The 22,683-nt window shown below is 46.3% G+C and overlaps 1 protein-coding gene across 1 annotated transcript; it reads right to left on the bottom strand.

Moving 5' to 3' along the window:
- Positions 1 to 11,120: 11,120 nt before the first annotated feature.
- On the bottom strand, positions 11,121 to 14,300 carry FGF4 (fibroblast growth factor 4). Its single transcript, XM_058026955.1, has 3 exons — positions 13,997 to 14,300; positions 12,951 to 13,054; positions 11,121 to 11,297 (listed from the first exon to the last, which is right to left on the bottom strand). Exons 1-3 carry the CDS (start codon positions 14,298 to 14,300, stop codon positions 11,121 to 11,123), a joined length of 585 nt encoding a protein of 194 aa, XP_057882938.1.
- Positions 14,301 to 22,683: the final 8,383 nt, after the last annotated feature.

The following is a 22,683-nucleotide window of genomic DNA, read 5'->3' as shown; positions in this document are numbered from 1 at the left end:
GAAACAAATTATGTGTGAAACTCAGTATCCCTCTCTCTCTTTCTCTCCTGTGATTGATATTTGCTTATGCAGCCCAAGTCCTTAATTTAATTAACAGGAATATGCTTATTTTACAAATTATAACCTTGTAATCTCCTTAGCAGGAAAAAAAGGAGTGTTCTTACCACTGACTATTCTTTGTTGCGCATCATCTTATTACCAACATTGTTGTGGCCTTCTATTTCTTAAAAAAAAACCAACTGTATTAGACTTTCTTTTTATTTCCACTAACTTCCAAGTGGATTTTATTTACAGAAATTTTATGGGAAAGACACAAAAATCTCCTGAGGCTATGTGTTCCTATACAGACTTCTAGAACTTTTTGAGTGCTTGTGTCAAATATAAAATGAATTAGCACTGATTTGTTTTTAACATTTTCTTTAACAGAAGTATTGAGTGGATTTGCCACCATTTTGAAAAAAATCTGTGAACTGTAAACTTCAGTGAAATGTCATAGGTGAAAAAGGAATAGGTGTTGATAGGTAGCAGAGGTGTTTTTAAGTGGGTGTATGTATATTTACATCTACAGACACATTCACAGGGCTGTGGCTGTTTGCATTTTTGTGACCCTGTACAAAGAACCTGTGCTGCATCTGCCTTAAGCATGGATTTATGGTTGCCAGTTCATTCACTCTTCCCTTTTATCAAGGAATGTATCCTTCAGTGCACTCCCACCACCAACACAAAGAAATATTTTTATTGATGGTCACGTGCAAAGGTAATTCTGGTAATGCAGCACCCTGCGCTGTGAGTGCCCAGCTGCCCCTGCCAAACCTGCAAAGGGCTCTGCACACTCAAGGGGACAGCATGTTTGGTGCTCCTATGAATAGAATCAGAACAAATTGGCAAGGCAAATGCATGTTTGCTTCTTTATTTTTCTTAATTAACTTCTGGAGAGTGCAAACAATGAATAAATGCAAATTTATACTGCATCATCTTCCAGAAATCTGATGGAAAGGAACCTCAGATTTATGTCACAAGGGGAAGGGAATGTGGTGACTTTCAGTCTGCAGCTCTGTCACCCACATGAGCACCCACAGCTTTTTAATAAATGTATATCTGGTCCTTATTTCTGCATCTGCTTGCCTTTCTGTCAGAGTCAGAAGGCAATAACAGCAGAATGTTTCCATGACTATTAAACTCTAATTCAGTGTGGGCCATTCAGTGCCTTATTTATTTTCTGTCATCATTAGGCAGAAGAGCATAACTTATTTAGAAACTGAGATTTAAACTAACAATTTAATAAACTAATAATGCTTCCAAGCAGATGCCCTCCCTCATTCTGTGAGGTCACTACCTCACTCTCACCTGACTTGCAAGCACAGAATACCAGGAGTTCCTTTTTACACCAGATCTGCCTGAGTGGGTATTCAGTGATTCTTCAGCCTTTATTTGCAAAGTGCTTTAAATATATTTATTTTTCCTGTTGTTCATTTTGCTGCACACCTGTGACTAAGAGTAAGCTGAGGCTCCCAGGGTCCTGATTAAATCCAAATGATATGTGATAATGATTTTATTAGAGTCACCCAGGTTGCAGAGGAGGACTTTGTTTAGAAGTGTGGTAATTACAGTCTTATTTCTAATGTGAAGATTGCCATTATGGTATTTATTTGATAATAAAAAATGTAAAAGCTCAAGACTGAAATGAAATGTCTGAGTTTGTAACCTCAGGGAATATTTTGATAGACTTTCATCACATTAACCTTTGTGCTTGTGTTTACTCCTTTAATCCTTTAATATATGGACTAAGATATATTCCAAAATCATAACATTTACTGAATAAGCTCTGAGGAATAATCACATGGCATCATCTTATTCCATGAAGTCACATTCTTTGCTGTTTACTAACCATTAATCCACAACATCAACTCCATGAATTATTTGTCAATGTTATTTTATGGCTACAATACCCATTAAATAATTTAAACTGTGTGTCTCTGTTTATATGTATATTTAAATGAGCAAAGTAAATAGCAAGAATTCATTTAAAATAAATCACTGCCTTGGATGTGGCTCGTATTTCTAAAGATTTGCAGAAGATGCTAAATTTATGACCCTCAAGGTCAAAGACCTTGTAGTAAGAGTTTATCTTACTCTGTGATTTCTTGGGTTTCCATTTATAGATCTGACTCCATCAGCAATCAGATTCTTTCCCACACAATCACTATCAATCCCTATTGAACACAAAGCCACGTGAGGTGGCCATCTATGTAGGTATGTTTCTGATGAAAGATATGATATAATGACTTTCCTGTCATCATTCCATGGGGGCATGCCTCCTCTGCAGGGCATGAGACTATCACAGCTATATTTACAACTTACATATCTCTAAAGCACTTAAGTGCTTTTCCTTGACCACCCCAAGCATGCTGAAAAACCCTGTGCTGAAATGCCCATGCTGTGATTGCTAAAACAGATACAGCCCAGTGAATCACATCTGATAGCTTATCAGAGAGCATGAACAACCTGGTTTTTATGCCCTTCTGGCTAGTAAGCAGACACTGGGTGTTCTAGTTCCCCTTCCATCAGGGTTCGTGACTGGTACACCCTTGCTCCTCACAGGGATGTGTTGAACTCCTGGCAGGCTGAGCTTGGCTCAAAATTGGCTTGGTCACCTCTGCAGCCCTGAGACGTGGGGAGAGAAACTGCAAAGGACTGAGGGGAAGGAGATACATGGGCCAAAATGAAACATGGGCAAGTCAGAAGCTCCGTGCTAAACTGAAAAAGAGAATTTAACGCAGAAGATGAAAACTGAGGGCAGATACAGATACTGACCAGAGCAGAAACAGAGTTGTAAGCTTAAACAAGTTAGATTCAGAGTAAATATGAGGAGCAACTTCATTAAAATGAAGGTGGTGAAGCACTGGCACAGGTTGCCCAGAGGGGCTGTAGATGCCCCATTCCTGGGAACTCTCAAGGTCAGGGTCGACAGGGCCTTGAGGAACGTGACCTTCTTCAAGATGTCCCTGCTCATTGGACTGGATGACCTCTAAAGGTTCCTTCCAACCCAAACCATCTCATGAGCCTGTGATTCCGTGAAAACAAACCCACCCTGACAAGAACATAGCAGGCAGTCCATGCATATTAACATCTGCAGGAACAAATCTGAGTCACGGGGCTGGATGCAGGTATGAGTCGCTCCCACGTTGGCAGAGTTTGCATCACTGCTCTTCTGACCCTGCCTGGCCAGCAGGCAGGTCCAGGCCAGTGCTTGGGTAAAGCTTAAGTGTCTTTGTCCTTGATTGTCTTTGGCCTTAACATGGTGCATAAGGTCTCCAGAATAAAATCTACACAAAAGAGTTCAAGGTGTAGAAAAAAATGGGAGAGGCGATCAGAGAGAATGCAACTGAAAACCATCAGGAAAGGTGGTAGAAAATCAAAAGAGGAGTGTGTAAACGTGTCAGAACAGGATGTGGAAGAAGGAAGGGTGTTGGCTCGGATGGGGGATGTTTCTGGGCTCAATGTGAGGAGGAAGCTGGGCACAGGCAGGGCTTCTGGGGAAGGGCAGTACCAGTCACCCTGCCCTGGCAGAGGAAGGTCGAAACCACGGCGAAAAGCAAGGTAATCTTGCCGAGGAGGTGTGGAGAAGCTGTAATAAATTGCAGCTATAGTTCTGGCTGTTGGCAGGTCGCTCCTGCCCAGGTTCCAGAGCACACCACAGGAGACCTGGGGTCATTACACGGGAGTAACCCCAGGGCAGATCAGCCCTTATCTCAGAGCTCATTGAAGGAAAGGCACCGACGGAAAGACACCCTGGCTCCAGAGTGAGAGCACACAGGGGAGATAGGGAGCTAACTGCCCCGGTTAATGTGTAACTCCTCGTGGCTGAGCTCCTGCTCACGGCAGCATCAGGGTGCCTCGGAGCACGATTCAGGATGGAAGGTGAGCACTGAGGGGCTGTGTATGCCCATTCCCAGAAAGGGGACAGGTCTGGAGCACAGTGGTCTCCCTCCCTCCAGGAGGAGGAGGAGGAGAGAGGTGTCCCAGCCTGGCAGAGCAGTGGTACTCATTCCTGGTGGAGGAGCTGAGTCTTTCCTGGCTGCTGGGGCTGTCCTGCCACGGGGCCAGGAGGGGCTTAAGATGGGAAAAGGCCATCACAGGGCTGGGTTTTAGTGTTGGTACAGGGCATGGGGAGGCTCTGGAGCAGCCTTGGCTTGCTGATGAAGGAGCCCTGAGAAGGGCCTCCATCCCACTGCGCTGCTCAGCCATGGGACCATCCCCACCCTAGACAGGGATCAGAGTGGCGATCTGGTTACCATCTGGCCAAGAAAAAGACTTCATAAAAGGTTTGTCCACCAAAAGGTCCAAAATGCTCCTCATGGGTGAGCCCTCCAGCTTGCCAAGCAGCCCTCACTCAGAGGTGCATGGCTGGACATTGCTTCTCATCTCCTTCACAGAGATCCCCACAGGACTGGGGGAAAGGCTGGCATCTCTCCCGTCTCTAAGGGATGCTCGTGGTGCTTCTCACCCCTTTCTTCTCCCAGGCACCCTTCCCCTCAGTGACATTCCCCAGCTGTATGGGCCCCAGCCAGCACTACAAACACCTTTCCTGAAGGCACTGCAAGCAAACAGATGTGGCTGCAGAGATAATGAAAAAGTATGTAAATAGTAGCCCCCCAGAAAGCACCGAGCTTTACCAAGTGGTTTTGACACTTGCCAAATACCTTTAAGCTGATAAAGATCTGATTTGTACTTCAGAGGTAACCTGATTAGCAACCAATTTGAGTCTGGAATATGGTAATTGGTACAAACATCACTAAATCACTTTCTTTAACCTATATGGAGCAGTGTGAATGAACGATAGTGGAGGTCAACACAGCCTGGGGAGCCATAGAGGATGGGTACTCCTGCATCTACCCACAATAAAATAGTATGGTTACTAATAAAATGCAATTGCATGTACACACAGAGAATGACACTAGAAGTTACCCGAGGTCAATCCAGCACTCAGAATTTAAGAAAAACTCAATTAAACCTGCTTTGAAACTAAAATCTGTCATGCACCACCTTTTTTTTTCCTCTTTCAGTGCCCAGTATGGAGGCTGTTCAATAAATGAGCACCAGTTCCTCATTTTGTTTTGTTCAGCCTCAAGCTGACTGACTCAAAATCTTCATGTCTCGCAAATTTTGATGTATTAATGAACGTATTTTGAAGACTATGACAGCTTGGAAACAAGGAGCTAAAAGCACAGGGATATTAGTGTCAAAAAGTTGAATTAATGTAAACTGCCCAGGTTCAAACCTTCCTGGCATGATTTTTTCTAGTGTTTGCCAATGTCAGATGTTTATACCCACCACACAGCCACAGCTGATTTAAGTTTTGGGTGCTCACCATCCTCGTCACACTTCATGGAGTCTGGTTGAGCATTCAGGAAGGAAAGGCTGGACCTTGCTGTTGCTCCCCTTGGAGAAGAGACGGTTCCAGGGAGACCTTAGAGCCCCTTCCAGTACCTAAGGGGGCTTTGGAAGAGATGGAGAGGCACGTTGGACAAGGGGACAAGGTGGCAGGACGAGGAGGAATGGCTTTAAATGGAAAGAGGGCAGGGTTAGATGGGATATTGGGAAGAAATTCTTCCCTGTGAGGGTGGTGAGCCCTGGCACAGGTTGCCCAGAGCAGCTGTGGCTGCCCCATCCCTGGAAGCGTCCAAGGCCAGGTTGGAAGGGGCTCTGAGCAACCTGGGATGGTGGAAGGTGTCCCTGCCCCTGAGATGGTGCTGGGCTGGGTGGTGCTCAGGAGCACAGGATCATGGAATGCTTTGGGTTGGAGGTGACCTTAAAGCCCATCTCCTCCCACCCCCTGCCATGGGCAGGGACACCTTCCACTATCCCAGGCTGCTCCAAGCCCCATCCAACCCGGCCTTGGAACTCATGATGAAAATTGTGATGTAAGCAAGCAACATTGTTTTGCATTAAGTAATATGTGGTAGACACTTCTTGGATGATATTTTTAAGTAATCAGATTTTTAAACCAGACGGTTCAGGGAAATGTTTCTTGTCTGAAGTCTGGAACTCATGACTCATATGCAGGGAACAGAAATTGTGCTGTGTCCCTCTTTTGCACGTTGTATTTCCTGATAGCAGCTTGGCATGACGATTTTGCACTGTGCCATCCCTTTTTAGATTATTTAGTAGAAGGAGAACTGGGGCAGTTTTGTTTTGGTGGGGTTGTTTTGCTTTGTTTTTAACTCCACACTGGCTTTTCCACATTAAAAATCTGTTCTCATCTGTGCTTGGCAAGCAGCAGCATAGTGTCATATAAAGTGAGCTACAGCATTTGAGGGAATTCCTTTCAACTCTCTCGCTGCGGTGCTCACTAGTCATTATTAAAAGCCTCCTCAGCCCTTAGCAGAGTGCCTTTAATTGGCCACTTGCCTGGTCAGTTCACAGGCTGCGGTGGAAACCAAGTGGTAAAGTGTGAACAACCCGCTCTGGCACCATAAACTCGGTGACCGCTCTGAAAAACCCGTGGCTATTTATATACAAGGCAGTGTTTTGTCATGCTGATTTTTACTAGGGCAGATCAGATACAGACAGCTTGGGAGATGTCACGGGTGAGTCACAAAATGCTCAGCACGGGCTGGTTGAAACAGGCAAGGCTGCAAAGGAGAGATGGGGTTGGAGTCTCTGTCCTTTTCCGCGGTGCAGGGGTTCCCTTTTTGGTTATCCCACAGGCTGGATCATCCCTGGGTGGAGAGGAATCTGCCTGGCTGGCAGAACCCATCCTCAGGACAGGTTTTGGGTTGTTCCTTGCAGGTAAATGTTTGGTGGGTGGCAGGAACCTTGGCAATGCTTTCAGTTGTCTCAGAAGCGTTGCAACCCATGACACATCAGTGCCTTCTTTTGGAGGGTTAAAATTGATTTTCACCTTTAATGCCTTGATTTTACTGCCTCAAAGGGTAATATGAGGAAAGTTTATCCCTGGAAGTGTTCGAGTGCAGGTTGGATGTGGCTTTGAGCAGCATGGTCTAGTGGAAGGTGTCCCTGCCCACGGCAGAGGGTTTGGAATGAGGTGGGTTTTGAGACCCCTTCCAAGCCAAACCATTCTATGACTCAATAATTCAATGATTCTGTGATTCTGTGATGATTCTATGAAAGCTGGCTTAGCACTGAAGCTAAAAATGGGTGATGCCAGAGGAGGAAAGTTTCTCCAGAGTCCTCTGTGACATCTCAAGCTGCTCCATCTCTGGTGGCCTTTGTGTTTTCCTGTGTGTAGGACACACGTGCAGCACCAGTTCTCCAGGTCCTGTGAACCTGCAAAGCTACTGCCCTGAAGTCTCACCTTCCTAACAGCCAAGCCTTGGGGTTTATCTCCAGTCTTAAAATTGTAATTGATAAAATTTCATCCCCAAGGCTGCAAAATTTTTTTTAGCCCTGGCGACAACTTTTTGTTATAATTTTGGCAGTCCTGGCAGTGATAAATTTGTGTTTGTTCTTTTTAGAACGTAGTAAACAAAAAAGTTAATTATGAGAAATTCTTATGTCTGCCTGCCTATTTATTCTGGCTCTATTCATAGCAGCATTAAATACACTGCAGCTATACTTGTGCAGTTATAAAAACTCCACCTGTGCCACATATTTATAGAGCCTGTACAACTTTAGAGAGAAATTGCCCTTGTTCAGAGAGAGGGCAATGGACATTCCCAGCTCATCCATTGCCTTCCCCTTGCCAGGAGAAGAAAAAAGAACATCACTCAGTAGGAAATGAGGTGGAGAAGTCTGTATGATGGGATCTGGATTTCTGTTTTGCATGATCCTTACTGAGCTGGACAAATTCTCTTTGCTGTCAGGGTGTGGAAAATCAGAGCTGAGTTTTGTCTGTCCCATTGTGAAACCCTTCCTAGTCATAGGGAAGGGGTAAAACTGAAAGCGTGGGAATTGGACATGATGTGCACATGTGTGTGCAAGTGCACCTGTGTGAGTATTTACAAATAAAAGTTGTGCCAAAGAATCATAGAGTCATTAGGGCTGAAAAAAACTTCCAAGATCATCAGGTCCAACCTTAGACCAGACACCACCACGTCCCCTAAACCACAGCACAAGGTGCCACATCTACTCATTTTTTGGGCACTTTCAGGGACAGTGACTCCACCACTTCCCTTGGGAGCTTTGATTGCTCTTCCAATGAATAAATGTTTCCTAATCTCACCGTATGATGTCACACAGCACTTCAGATTTCTGTACATTTGTATTGAGTATGAACACAGTTTATAAAGATCCCATCCCAAACCAAACAGGTTTCTTGCATAGGAGCTGTCACTCTTCACAGAGAGAGCAACCAGTGCTCAGTGGAGCCAAAACCAGGCAATCAGGCTTGTTTGCAATGTTAACAATGAGCAACAAAAACCTTGCAGCTGGTTTGTGTCCCTGACCATTAATTTTGGATGCTGCCATTGTTAATAACCAGGGAAAGGACACCAGTGAGAGCAGCAGCGTGTGGCAGATGCAAGAGTGCATATCTGTTACTGAGCTTGGAGCTGGGCTTTCCTGGACAGCTTCCAGCTTTGGCAGGGGGAACTTTAGCTGAGTAAGAAATCCAGGCTGTCAGTCCTGGAGTAGCTGGCAGAGGTGCAAAGGCTCCCCGGGCTTTGGGAAAGTGAAATAGCATTTTTTTTCTTCCTTTCCTTGCTGGATGCCTTCTGTTATAAAGAGTTAAAAATCAGTATCAGGGTGTCATGCATTGTAAACGTTCATCATTTATTATGCATTTAAGTGTGCACAGCACATACACCACAGTCTTGAACAGCACCTGTATAAAACTACAGACAGATTCTGGTAAATGGTGAAAGCTCATACCATGTAACATTGTTAACAAGGTTGCATCACAATATTTAAAAGTTACAACAACTACCTCTGAACATATCTCGTGTGAGGCGGTTGGTTGTGGATTTAATGAAGTGAAAAGTGGCAAAGAACCATTCCCAGAGAGAACCTTTGTGGTCTGATTTTGCTATCTGAAATCTGGAACAAAATCATCACTTGTCAGAGGTAGTGGTGATAAATACACAATGATTACTCACATATAGAAAACACAGAAAGTACAGAAAATTCCCAGTTTTACATTGAAAAAAAAACCCTAAAAACTGTTAGGCATGACATTTCCTTTTCCTTAGTTATTTTTGCTACAAGGGCAGCTGCCTTAAGGTCTGGTCCTGGTCTGCTCGGATGTTACTGAACTTTGGTGAATAGAGTTTCTCTTCAAGGTCATGTGTAAGCAGAGGATACAGGCAGGTCTATACCATTACAAAGGAACCAAGGCTTTTGTGTAGGAATGTAAAGAGGAAAAGAAAAAAGCTGAATCAAAGATTTGTGTGTAGTCAGAAATAATTAATTTGGATTGGAAGATGATCTGTAAACGTCCTCTAAGTCATCAGACATTGTGGTTAGTCCTGGTTCCCACTTAACATGTTGATGCCCCAAAGGGGAAGGATCTTTTAAATAAAAAATTAAAAAAGAGGGAAAAAAAAGAAGGAAAAAACAAAGACACATGAATCCTTTTAGTGATTCCTCTATAATCAAATCTATCTTTTCCTTCATCACGTTAGAGACATGAGTTACACTTGCAAAATATATAAGGAAAAATATAGGATTACTTCATCACCATATAGTACTGCAGCCTGACAGCTGCCTGCAAATATTTTCACCATGATTACCCTTACTAAAAGTAAACCACTGGGTAAAGATAGCTCAAACGTGACAAGGCTCAAATAGGATGCAACCGACTCTATCCTGAATACTTTTGGCTACATATGGAAAAAAGAGAGATTTGGGATTATGATTGTTCCCCCAGGCCCTCCTCCAGAACTTTAAGCCCAAGCAGGAAAGTGGGCACCTTCCTGCCATGCAGAATTGTTTTACAAGACTGGCTTTGAGAGTTAGTGAGGTAGAAATTAATCAACTTCGTCAGGGAATGAGACAGAAAAAAAAAAAAAAAAGAAAGCAGCATATTTCTCCTTCCAAATACTGCAGCAAAAACAATAAATAGCACAAACCAACCTCAATTTCTCATCATCAATCTAAATTCTTTCTGTGGAGCTTGTGTTTGCTACAAAGAGTGAATGCGGAGCTTGTGTTTTGCTACGAAGAGTGAATGCTCTTCCCTTGTAGAAAACTTTGGAAGGTTATAGAGCTCCCCACAATTTGAAAAATTAATATAGTGTCCAAATGAGAAAGGGAATTTGGTTAGAGTGAAGCAGAGCTGGTTCACTGTCCCATATTCCACAGCACGTTTGCTGAGGGAAGGATGGGCGTTATATTTTAGCCTGATGACAAGCAATTGTGCCAAATAAAAGCTCCCATTAAGGGCCACGGTTTATCTGCAGAGAAAACGGCATCCCCAGCCCTGCTGAGCCGGCAGAGGCGTTTCAGCCTCTCGGAGGAGCAGAGGGGCTGCAGGGCAGTTCAGAGTTCAGCGCTGGCGGATCTAAAAACAGCTCTGCGGGGTGGCTGTGCAGCTCCCGTGCCGGGTAAAGCGATCCTGCTGCAGTCAAATAGCACAGGGGATCGTTGGCATTGTGTGTGGCTCCCTGCTGGCACCTGGCATCCCACCCTGGCATCCATCCCACCCTGGCATCCCACCCTGGCACCTCCTGCTCCCGGCCGGGAGCCACCGGCGGCTTGGGAAACACTCCGGGGAGGACAAAGCCACCATAAAACCCAAACAAACAAACACACAAAGAAACAAACCCACACCTGTACAGCAATAAACAACAAACAAACAGTGCAAAACGTTGGGAGAGCAGAATTGGATGTCACCTGGCTTAGGACATGGAGTAGCAGCACACCTGGGATAACTCAGCTGAATTAAATAAACCACCAAGCAGAAGACTTCTACTGTTGCACCATGAAATGAAAGACCTTGGGTTGGAGGTTTGTTTTGTTTCCAGAGATTAAAATTAAAAAAAAAAAAAAGTAACTATAAATAAATTTTGTGACAATATATACAGATTTAAATAATTAACTTAAATATCTTACACCTACTCTTGCATAAAACTCTCCAGTAAAAGTGCACCATGTTTCTTTTCCCCAAAGATGTTCTGTTCTGTGTCTTCCCCTGTGCTGAGGTAGGTCTGAAGGGAGATGTCTCAGATTCTAGGAAGAAAATGTGTCACTGTCATTGTGGGAGATACTTTATTGCCTTTCTTTGTTCTTCCATTTTTGCTTAGGGCTATGTACATCCCGGGATAAATCCTGGATTCATAAGCATTGTAGTTGTTTGGCAGGAGAATCTCTTTGAATTTGCACTCATCATTGAAATGGGCCTGAAATGAAAAGGAAAGAATGAGAGGGAAGGAATTTTAAACATCAGGTGTGGAAATATTCTTGCTGCCAGGTGTAAGAAGGTGTGTTGTGGGCAAATGTGCAGGTGAGCTCCCTCCACTTAGTAATCTTTTGAAGTGGCCTCTGAAGCTTCAAACAGGACTCAGGAGGATCAATTAGGGATGCTGTGCCTAGCCCAGGCGCATAGATCTAAAGGTGGGAAGGACACCCATGGAGGGACAGGGTCACCTGAACAGAGCTGAGCTGGGTAAGGACTAAGTCTGGTCCCAAGCCCAGTCCCATGGTCCTGCTCATTGAATTGCTCCTGGTTGTCTCATCAGCAATAAATTGCCTGAGAGGCTTCAGAAAATCCAGAATCCTGGCGCTTTCCTGTGTTGCTTGAGGAGAAAGAGGCATTTTAAAGCCACTCATCATGGACAGTATTTTTTGCTTCTTTAGCTTTAAAATCAAAGGTAAGGTTTGGATAACTTAGGTCAATGGATCAGGAAAACAGATGTAGCAGCAGGCACCTTTCAGGGCTGTGGTTTCATTTGCAAGTACATACAAAGAGGGACAGGTCTTGCAAGTGTCTTATCTGGGAAGGGACAAATGAACTCATCTCTTACTGTCGGGCAAAAACCTCAGGGCATGTGAGAGAGGCCTCAGCCTGCCAAGCTGAGCACTGCACTAGGCATTATTCTATCCAGGACGCCAAGGCAGCAGTAACCCTAAGAAAGGATGCATTTTGGTGACTGCTTCTGCCTGGCTTTTATACAAGGCACAATCCTCCCCAACAGGACCAATAGCCCAGAAAATAATTCTGGATACCTCATGCCTTCATGTGAAAATGCCCCAGTTAACTCTGACATGGTTTGGCTCTTCCTCAGCCCAAGTTTCTTCACTTGGGGAGCATGGCATGGGAAATTCATGGGTGAGAAAGGAGACTTTAAAACTATGACTTTAAAACTATGCTGATCACAGTCACCTGTACAGAGCTGAACTCCAAAGCAGGAATACAGCTGAACATGAGCAGAGATACACCCTGTTATTGTGCACCTCAAGTATATTCTACAAGATGTCTCTATCTTTTCCAAAGATCCCATGTAAAAGAAGGTCTGTATTGCCTTCCTAATGGAACTTCCTTCTCCTAAGCAGAAGTTCAGACCCCAAGGATGCTGAACTGCCACGGGAACTGTCTGTCTGTTCAAGAGCATTAACAAGGAGTGGTCAATAGGCCCCTGACTGATCACATCTCATAAAGGGTCACTCGTGGGGCCTGGCTGGGCACAAGTCCAAGTGCCCTCTGAGAGATGGGGCGATTGCCACACCTGCCTAAGGCTGTTTGTACTCAGATATAACAAACAAATGGACTAAGCCTGGCTTGTGGTCTTGCCACACAGGCGACTGATCTGTTGGTCTATGGGGCAGGCAGGATGTGCAGCCATGGTTGGGTGACGCAGAAGAGAGGGTTTCACTCCCAAAGCTCAGTGAGCAGCAGAACTGGGCAGCACACCTTCTGCTGGCAAGGCAGGAAGGGCTGCTCTGTGCTGCCCAGCCCAGGAGGGGCAGGGTTGGAGCTTGGGCAGCTTTTAGCACACATCTCACCCCAACTGATCACCATCCCCTCCCCAGGCACACACTCGGTGGCTACTTACAGATCCATAGAGTTTGCCTTTGCTGTTCATGGCCATGAAGAGTCCGCTTTTGACACCAAATATGCTCACCACACCTCTTTCCACAGGAGAGATTTCCAGCAGACCTGCACAGGAGACACAGAAATCAGGGGGACAAAAGGGTGTGCCCTGGAGTGTGTGGTGACAGTGCCATGCCAAAGCAAGATACAAAACCCACAGGATCCCCACATCCCAGCACTGCCGTGGGTGTCCACAGAGCCCCACACCCCACACCTCATACTCCACGTGCTGTCCCATGCCCCATGCTGGGACCTCTCTTCTTTTAGCTAAGTATCTATTTTTATTTTGCCCTCCAGGCATCCTCTTGTGTACGCAAGGTTAAAATAAGCCAGAGTATGCTTAGGGCAAATGAAACATTTGTCATCATGCAGCTTATATCCCTGCTCCCGGATCTTATTGTTTCAGTTGGATATCAGAGCCATGGGGCCGCGGGGTTAAGTCCCCAGCAGATGCTTTTCAAGTTTGGGGGCGAGCTGGGCTCACCCCAGCCCCTGCTCGGAGTGGGCGGCCCACGGCGCTGCGGATCCTCCAGATGTTGAGGCAACCCCGACACCTGATGCCTGACGGCGGCAAGGGGACAACGGGGCACTGAGCAGCGCCGACGAGCCCTCCCGAACGCCCGACGAGCTGCTCCGGAGCTCCCATGGGGTGCGGAGCTCCCGATGGGCTCCGGAGCTCCCATGGGGTGCGGATCTCCCGATGGGTTCCGGAGTTCCGATGGGTTCCGGAGCTCGCATGGGTTCCGGAGCTCCGATGGGGTCCGGAGCTCCCGATGGGGTCGGTGGCCGCCCCGCTGCCCCGGGCTCCCGCCACCCTCGGGGGAGCCGAAGGGCGCAGCCCCGCGGTGCTGCCTGCGGCCGGACTTTTTGGGAAGCTCGAGGTCTGCCATGCACCCACCCTCCTTTCGGGACATGCCCCTCTCCGGGGCAGCTCACTGGGTCCCCTCCCGCAGAACTGCCCTCCGGCCGTCCCGAAAGTCTCGCCCGCGGAGGTTGTCTCCGGCTTACTGTATCGATTCTCGCTGTGAATGCCATCGATGCGGCCGTCGGGCAGCACCTGGATGTGGAAGCCGATGCCCACGTTGCAGTAGAGGCGCCGCAGCCGCTTGATGCCCAGCAGGTAGTCGCCGTCGCGGGCGGCGTCGCGGCGCTCGGCGGGCAGGCGAGCCACGGAGCGGGCGAAAAGCGCCGCGTCCCAGCGGCGCTGGCGGGGCCCGGCGGGGACGCGGCCCGGGGCCGAGCGGGCGCGCACCGCCCCCGGCCACAGCAGCCCGAGCAGCAGCGCCGGGAGCAGCGCCGCGGGGAGAGGCATCCCGGTCAGGGGCGGGGAGCCACGGGCCGGCCGCCGCTCGCTCCCAAAATGCGCTCCCACTTTATGCTGAGGTCAAAGAAGGGGAGGAAAAAAAGAAAAAAAAAAAAACAACCAAAAAAACAACAAAAAAAGAAAACTGACCAAAAGCCAAACAGAAAAAAAAAAAAAAAAATTAAAAAGGAGAAAAAAAAAGCAAAGCGGAGAGGGAGGGAAGGAAGGAGCTTAGTGCTCAATCCCCTGAGGATCTGCGGTTTCCCTGGGCTGGCTGCATGGAGAGGAAATCCCGGGAGCAAGAGCTTCTGAACTTGATCTCAACTCCAGGAGTCTTGTCTGAAGTGCTGATCTTCTTCTATAGCTGCTCAGCCATAGCGCTTTAGCCCTAGCCACGATATTTATATATCCATGTGCGTTGGTACCTATTACATCACCACCTACTGCTGTCTGCTGCAGCCCTCCGGCTTAGCTGAAAGTCAAATTATCACCCCTAGATGCTTAACAGCTCTGAAGCGTCTTGAAGAGAAAGGGTGAGCAGCACTGGTGCTAAACAACAGGGACAGCACAAACTTTTAAAAAGAAAAGGTCATTTTTTACGTCCATCACAGCAACAGCAACCTTTCTTTCTTTCTTTCTTTCTTTCTTTCTTTCTTTCTTTCTTTCTTTCTTTCTTTCTTTCTTTCTTTCTTTCTTTCTTTCTTTCTTTCTTTCTTTCTTTCTTTCTTTCTTTCTTTCTTTCTTTCTTTCTTTCTTTCTTTCTTTCTTTCTTTCTTTCTTTCTTTCTTTCTTTCTTTCTTTCTTTCTTTCTTTCTTTCTTTCTTTCTTTCTTTCTTTCTTTCCTCTCTTTCTCTCTCTCTCTCTTTCTCTCTCTCTCTCTTTCTCTCTCTCTCTCTCTTTCCGTCTCTCTTTTTCTCTTCCCCTCTCTTTCCTTCTCTTTCCCTCTCTTTCCCTCTTTGTCTTTTCCCTTTTTGTCTCCTTTCTTTATATTTTTCCCTTTCTCAAAAGCCTACAAATGCCAATGCAAGATACAAAACCCAAAGAGCGCCCAGCACACTTTCCCCCAACACAATGTACGACTATGTAAACCTGTGGAATTTCAGCTTTTTGCTGTAACCAAGCGACATGGTTAACAGTTTGCTGGATGCAGAAACAAAATTCCCTTCATTAAAAGCCAAAAAGAGTTTTGGAATGGGAGGTTTAAGAAATGAAAAATGAAAGAACTTGCAAAAAAAAAAAACCCAACCACAACAAAACAAAACAATAAAACCCAACCAAAAAAAAAAAAAAAACCCAAAAGGAAAGGACAAAGCTTTTAATAAAGAGGAAAACATTTACAGAGGCAGCAAGTGGCAATAAAGTTTTTGGTTCTAAATATCCCTTTAAGAAATGTGGAGTACCAGACATGTGGAGCTCCCTCTTGGTCACTGTACTGACGGGGGCTGTGGTGACACAAGTTTATTCCAGAGCCCAGAGGTTGCCCACTCGTTCAAATATTGCTGCACTTTTTAACAGAATGGTTAGTTTTTAATCTTTACTTCCATGCTGCTGCTGCAGCTGCTGCTGTGTTTTACTGATGCATTTATTCTTAGGTAATTGCTTCATGTGGTTGAGGTTCCTGGAAATGAAGCTTGTCATTTAAAAGGAGGAGAAGTTTTGAGCCCATCAGTTTAGAGCTACTTTGCTTCGAGCAAATCCCATAGGTTTTGTTACATCCCACAGCTTAAGCCTCGGCCCTCCGCAGGTTTTCGGCACAAACAGGTGAGGAGACATTGGGACAATTTTGGAAGGTCCTGAATTAATAGGAAAGCGTGTGTTTCGGGGGGAGGGGGGAGAAGTGGTTTGTGACTCAAGTCCTTTACAGCCCGAAGCCAGTTTAGTCTTTCACGCCGCTAAAGCTCTCCCGCTGTTCCAGCAAAGGATGCGAGAGAAAAGAGAATTGCCCCGAGGCAGATGACAGCTCACCTAGGTGCGAAAATCTCTGACCTTCGCTAAACCTGAGCAAACTCAGATGATGTGCTTTTATTTCTTCTTGTGAGGTGCACATGCCGCTGCTTTGGGGGCGATTGCAATCTCCTCGGTGCAGTTTCTGTCCCAGCCTCAAGCAAGTTCACTCCTCCGTGTGCGTTCCAAGGCAGTACAATGCAGATTTTTCACTGTGGAGGTGAAAATGCCTCATCCCTACAAATGTTCCAAGTTGGACAGGGCTTTGAGCAGCCTAGTCTCTAGTGGGAAATGTAGCAGGGGGCTGGAATGAGATGATCTTGAAGGTCTGTTCCAACACTAAGGGTTCTGTGACTCCACGAAATCCACTGATATGAAATGCACAGGTATTTGCCACATTTTTATTTCCATCAGCGCCATCCAGACCCTCTCCTTGCACCTGATCAGCTGAGTGGCTCAGCTGTGGGTGCAAAGGCAGTGACAATACTGGGAATAACCTTTCCCTCACCACCATTCCAGTGCAGGCATAGTTTCTCTCTGCTCACTTCCAGCACATCCCACCGTCTTGTACAAAGCTATTTTCTGTTTGGCAGGGCTTTGAGCAAGCAGCCAGGACACAGCCACCCCTTGTTCAGAGAAAGAGGGCATCTTTTTCATCTTTTTTCAGGCAGAGAGCAGCTGCTGCCAGGCCTGGAAGCTGCCCTGCTCTGCTGGGCTGGGCACTTCTCCTTCCCCAGGCTCCTCAGGATGCTGCGATCCCACTCTGAATTATTTGCTCTTCGCAAACAGCAGCGGGTGGATTTGGGATTAAGTTTATTTACCTTCTGAGGGATGAGAAGAAGGAGTGGCAGTGCTGCTGCCACACCTCCCCAGCACAGGGGTGGCTGGTGGCCCAGGGCTGGCTCTGCTTGGCCTTCCTGCCCAAAGTAGTGTGAGTGAGGTCTAAGCATCCTTCAAACTTGAGTTAGGGATGTGCCCTGGTGGATGATTCACCCCTTTGGGAAGTATGGAAATGGCTCCATACTTCCCAATAGGACACCCTGTGAGGTTCCTGGTCCTTATGTTTGCAATATCAGGTCCTAAATGGTTGCACAGAGAATGCAGAGCATCAGGTGGTATTGCCACGACGTCACAGATTAATAAGGGATGCTTCTGCAGCTCCATTGTTCAACCTGCCAAAGGATTAGACATCAGGCTTTCCATAAAGGCTCACAGTGAACTTTTCTGAGAGGAAAAGCAGTGAGTTTCCAGCTAAGAATGAAACTGTGAGGTGTGGGTTTGCTTTCAAGTTGTCTATATCCACATGTGTGTGAGCTTGTGTGCAGGCTGCCTGTGAAACAAACCCTGGTGCTGCTGCTCCAAAACCCTCTGGTTTTTATTGTTTGCACCTGGGGAACAAACCCCACAGGGATGGAGGCAAAGCAGAACCACAGCGCTCTCAGTTTGCACCAGGTGTAAATGACAGGTGGAAGGTGCTCACCTACAGCTCTCAGTGCCGTAACACAGACATTGTCAGTCAGAAATTATTGGCACAGGAAACCATCAAAGCAGGATATTCCCCATGGAAGCCAAAAATCAGTGTCAGAAGGCCCAGGGCAGAGATGGACTGATGCTCCAATGTGCTGTCAGCTTTCAGGCAGTGGAGCTGGGTGTCTCCAGATCATCCCATAATTAATTCTGAATCTTCCATATCCTGCCTTGTTCTGCTGATATGTGTCCCCACTCCTGGTGGACACTTTCTCAGCAACAGTTTAGATTTTAAACCAGCTAAAATGTCTCCATCTCTGTATTGGCTCTCTTCTCTAAAAAGCCTATGTGGATGTCACAGTTCAGACAGCTCTTGTTTCCAAATTCCTCTAGGTTTAAAGTATAAGAAAGAAGGAAGGATCCACAGAATTCAGGTCCATACCCATGTTCAAGCCCCATATCGTGGATTCTGAAGGAAAAAGGGAAAAGAAGAAGGAATCATTACAGTATTATTTTGTACTGTACTGTACATTATTTACACTGGTTTAGCAGCCATCCAAATCAGGCTCTGTGTCTGCCTTTCTAAAGCAATCCAGGTCCACAATTTAAAAATCAATTTACATATTTATTAGCTCCAGTAAATGTAAACGACCCTGAAAGTTATTGCTCATGAGCTTTTCTCCTGAAGGCAAATATTTCACTGGGATCCTTTGGTCCGGAAGGATGGAGGGGCTGTACTGGTAGGGGAAAAACCCCTTTCACCCTCTTTGCAAGCTATGAAAATCTGGCAAAAAGGCACCCCGGCTCCCCTTTTGCCTGCACCCCTTTTCATGGCAATGCTTTTGGAGGAGAAGCACCCAGCGCTGTGCAGAGGGGCAGTGGAATATAGCAGAGGGCAGCCACAGCGCCGGGCTGTCAGAACCCAGGACATTCCTCTGGCAGCCCTGGGTGATTCCAGACCCTGGCAAGGGGCTCAGAGATCTTGGCACAGGGTCAAAACCACCTGTGCCTTCTATTTTAGCCCATGGAAACAATTACCAACTTTGTGTGAGGAGTTACAAGCCATAAGGGTTTGAGTAGAATGATTGTGAATTTGTCACAGGGTGAAAAAGTAGAATTTTGGGGTTTTAGAATGGGGGTTCAAGAGACAAGATGGAGGAATCTGGGTGTGTCCTGTCTTGTTCTTGTCCTCCATCTTCTGCTGTGGTGGTGGCACTTTTGGATTGGTTTAGGGTAGAGACAGACTGTCTAACATAGGTGATAGGTATTGGAAAATTATTGTAAATAAAGTAGAGGTAGTTTTTAATATAAAAAGCCAACACCACCCCAAGGGCAGGGACTGTGCCACAACCCAACCTGCTGGACAGACCTCAGCAGGTCAGAGAAAGAATGTGTTAGATAAGAGAAAATAAACAACCTTGAGAACCAGAGCTGAAGAATCTCAACTTCTTCTTTGGTCACAGGGCTGGGAAAAAAGACTCTTTAATACCTCAGGAGCCATTTCAGCCACAGGAAACCCGAGATTGGGCAGGCAATAAAGGGAGCAAAAGCCTCCCTCTGGTGTGTTTGGATGGATTCAGGGAGGGGACTGAGCATGGCTTGGTTTGGGATGGGTGTGGATGCTTCCAGCAGCTGCTGCCTCTGCTGCTGGGCAGCTCCTGCAGGGCCACATCCCCGTGCCAAGCAGAGAGGACACAGCTGTGCCCGTCTGTGTGGGCTCCTGTAGGCTGCAATTCACACTTCCGGCTTGTGTCCTCATGTGGGGTACCCGCCATTGGTTTCTCTGGGTCTGGATTGAAGGCACTTGAGACAGTAATTCATGTTCGTACTCAGGTGCTTATTTTCTCTTATCAGTAAAACAGTTTCACTATTGTGAGTTCTGCAGCTTTCCATTAGAAGGCACAAAATGGCTAACAATCTCTTGGTACAAGGTCTTTTAAGACTAAACTATCCAATTAAGAACTGACACCTGGATTATTTTCCCTTTTAACCCAATAACTGATCCCACAGAGCCCACATTGGGGCTTTTCTGCCCAATTACCAAATGCCACCCAAACCCATGAAGAAGAAGGAAGAAGAAGCATGGAGAACAAACCCAGGACGACACCCTGTGCCCTCCATCTTGCTGCCATCCACAGCATACTAAAAATCCCAAAACCTAGATTTCTTACCAAGTGATACAACTACACTGCTCTCTATAATCTGTTGCACACTTTTGTGCATTCTAGTTTATCTTGAAGTCTGGAAAACCTCCACGGATGAGGGTCAAAGTCAGTGCTGCCCTGGGGGTCAGGGCACCCCAGAGCAGACACAGAAATATTCCCAGTGCCCTGGCTTTCCACATCCTCACCGCTCACCTACACCCACTGCTGCAGGAGATCAAGGCCCAGACCTCTGGCTTCCTGGGCACTCCACTCAGCTCTGTGGCAGCCCTTTCTCAGCTGCTGTGCTTGGTTTGTTTGTTCTGTGTGGGTTGATGCTCCTTCAGCATCACTGCAGAGGTGTGGAGTGGCCGTCTGGGAGACCCAAGGGCACTGAGAAGCAGCCTGATGTGGTCCTGCCAAGCCCTTTCCTTGTCCTCCTGGCATGTCAACAGCTCTGGGGTGAAACAACACGTCTAGACAGTTACTACATCTTCTGCTTCTCAACCTGTTTCCCAGGTTGCAGCTTTGCTCCATGCTTTCCTGTGCTGTCCACAGCAATAAATCCCATAAATAAATAAAATAATGTCATTACTGCTCTGTGTTGCCAGCAGTTTCCTTCACCGAGTGGCTCTTGCTCCATTATCAACTGTTCTGGCTGCACGTGCTTCCTGCTGTCCCCTGTCCTCTCTTTTTTCCTGTAGCTCTTCTGCTCCCATATTTCTTGTCAGGACAAGCGCCCTCCATGGAAGCTGCATCCCCAGCCACCAGCCAGACCTGGACTGAGTGCTGGCATGGGTGGGGAAGGTGGAGGAGCCCCCAGGAGCACCCCTGGAGTTGGTGTCCCTGAGGAGCAGGGTTCAGTGGGATGGGACAGTGGGAAGCCATCAGTCCAGGCAGATCATTTTGGGGGCTTTGTCACACTCCCATGCCCCTCATCCTCATGTAGTGTGAACCAAAGTTTGGGAGGGAGGTCTGCTAAGAGCACAGATGGAGAAATATCAAGCTCAGGTGGCTCCAGTTACTGATGCTGGTCTTTGGAAATGTTTATTCCCAGCCAGGCTCACTCTTAGGCTGAAGCTCACATGCTGATACTTTCATACTCACTGCTGAAATTTCTGCATCTGCTGTTTTGTCCTTCCTTGTCCTGTATGCTTTGCACCTATTGAAACTACAAACACTTTAAAACTAAAAATATACCTTTTTTTTCCTTTTGTCAGATGATGACACACATACTTGTGCTGATACATTATGTGGCACTCTGCCAAACAAAGCTGGAAAAAGGAAACATAATAGAAAATGAGTTTTGAGAATCAGAGTAAGTGTTTGTTAAGCTTATTTTTATTATTATTTTTGTGGGAAATAGTAGCTTGAGTTGACTTTTTTTGTGTGAGAATGTTTTAGCTGACTTTGAACGTGGCATAATTGGTTTGCACCAATCTGTTCAACATGTGGCCTCTCTTGCATGAATCATTTTTTACCCATGGCTAAAGTGAAGAAAAACTGGCTGCTGTAAGCAAATGACGTGTATTACTGAATTTTCTAACTCCCCAGCCAAGCGGCACTCAGAACCTGTCAGAACATATATGGACACAGATGTACAACCCACAGCCTCCCTGAGCACGCAGGAGCCCAGCTCTTCCAGCTGACCTTTAGTGTCACAACTGTGAAACAAATCTTCTGCTTTCCTGATGCCAGCAGTGGTATTAACAGTGGCAACTGCTTCATCTTTCACTCTGGCACACAAAAGGCCCAAAGAACAGGTATAAAACCAGGGCAGCACAACGTTGCTCCTGATGGAGCCAGAAACATCTGTAGGGTTTTGATGGGTGAGTTTTTGCGCAGCAAACTGCAAGCCATGAGCTATGCACAGGTAACAGCTCTAGAGCTTGAGGATCAACCAGCATGGAGGCTACTCACCAAATTCTGACTTGTTTGAGGGCAGTGGCAGCAGTAACATGCCAGGTAAAATGTATTTTCTTCCCCTTTATCTGGAAAGCAAAGCTGAGGAGGTGTACAGCTGAGCTCTGCAGTGGAGGAGCACATTGCAGCAGGGTGTAAAACAAGTTACCTGTCAGCAGACACGTCAGTCATCTGTCAGCAGACCTGTCCAGGGGATTTGCCACAGGTTTTGTCACTCACCCTCTTTGTGCTGTTGGGTTACAGGCCAGGCAGATCACAATGGCAGCCAGTTCTCACTCCCCGTTCAGATCACACGAGTTACAAGTAAATAAGGTTTGGATGAATGATCCTTGCCCAGAAAAATCCCCTTGACACCAAGAAAGCAGCAGAGATGGCATGGCTTGATTTTTCATTTAATCATTGAATTCCCCTTGCTATTCAAGGCCCAAGAGCAGCTTTGTTCCAGTCAACCACTTCAATACTATTTTTGCTCCCATCTTTTTCACTTCACTCATAAAGCTTTGAGAGCTACAGAAGCATCAGCATTACAGGAATTAATCCATGCACCTTAAGAAAAGACAAAAAAAATAAAACAGTAAAGGCTGTTGATCTCCTTTTGGAGGATTCCTCATGCTGCTCTGAGAGCACATTTCCCACAGGGTTTGCTTTTGCTCCCAGAGGTGAAAGAGGGAACAGGCCCAGGCTCTGAGTAATTTTGCTCCATGAAGCCTCCTCAGCTCTCAGCCATGAAGAGTGAAGATTATGAATTTTCTTGCATTTTGAATATGTTTATCTTTGGAGCAGAAGAATGTACAGTTTCCATTCTCCTAATGAGCTCTGAGGGAAGAGATCCCCAGGGAGTTAATTCAGACACTTACCTGACTTGGGACTGCTTATTAATAAGCAGAATGAGATAAATGCAAATTAGAAATTACCAA

Source organism: Melospiza georgiana, chromosome 6, assembly GCF_028018845.1.
Source record: "Melospiza georgiana isolate bMelGeo1 chromosome 6, bMelGeo1.pri, whole genome shotgun sequence".
NCBI lineage: Eukaryota > Metazoa > Chordata > Aves > Passeriformes > Passerellidae > Melospiza > Melospiza georgiana.
The sequence above is the reverse complement of the archived record's forward strand: the minus strand, read 5'-3'. Positions and strand labels throughout refer to the sequence as shown.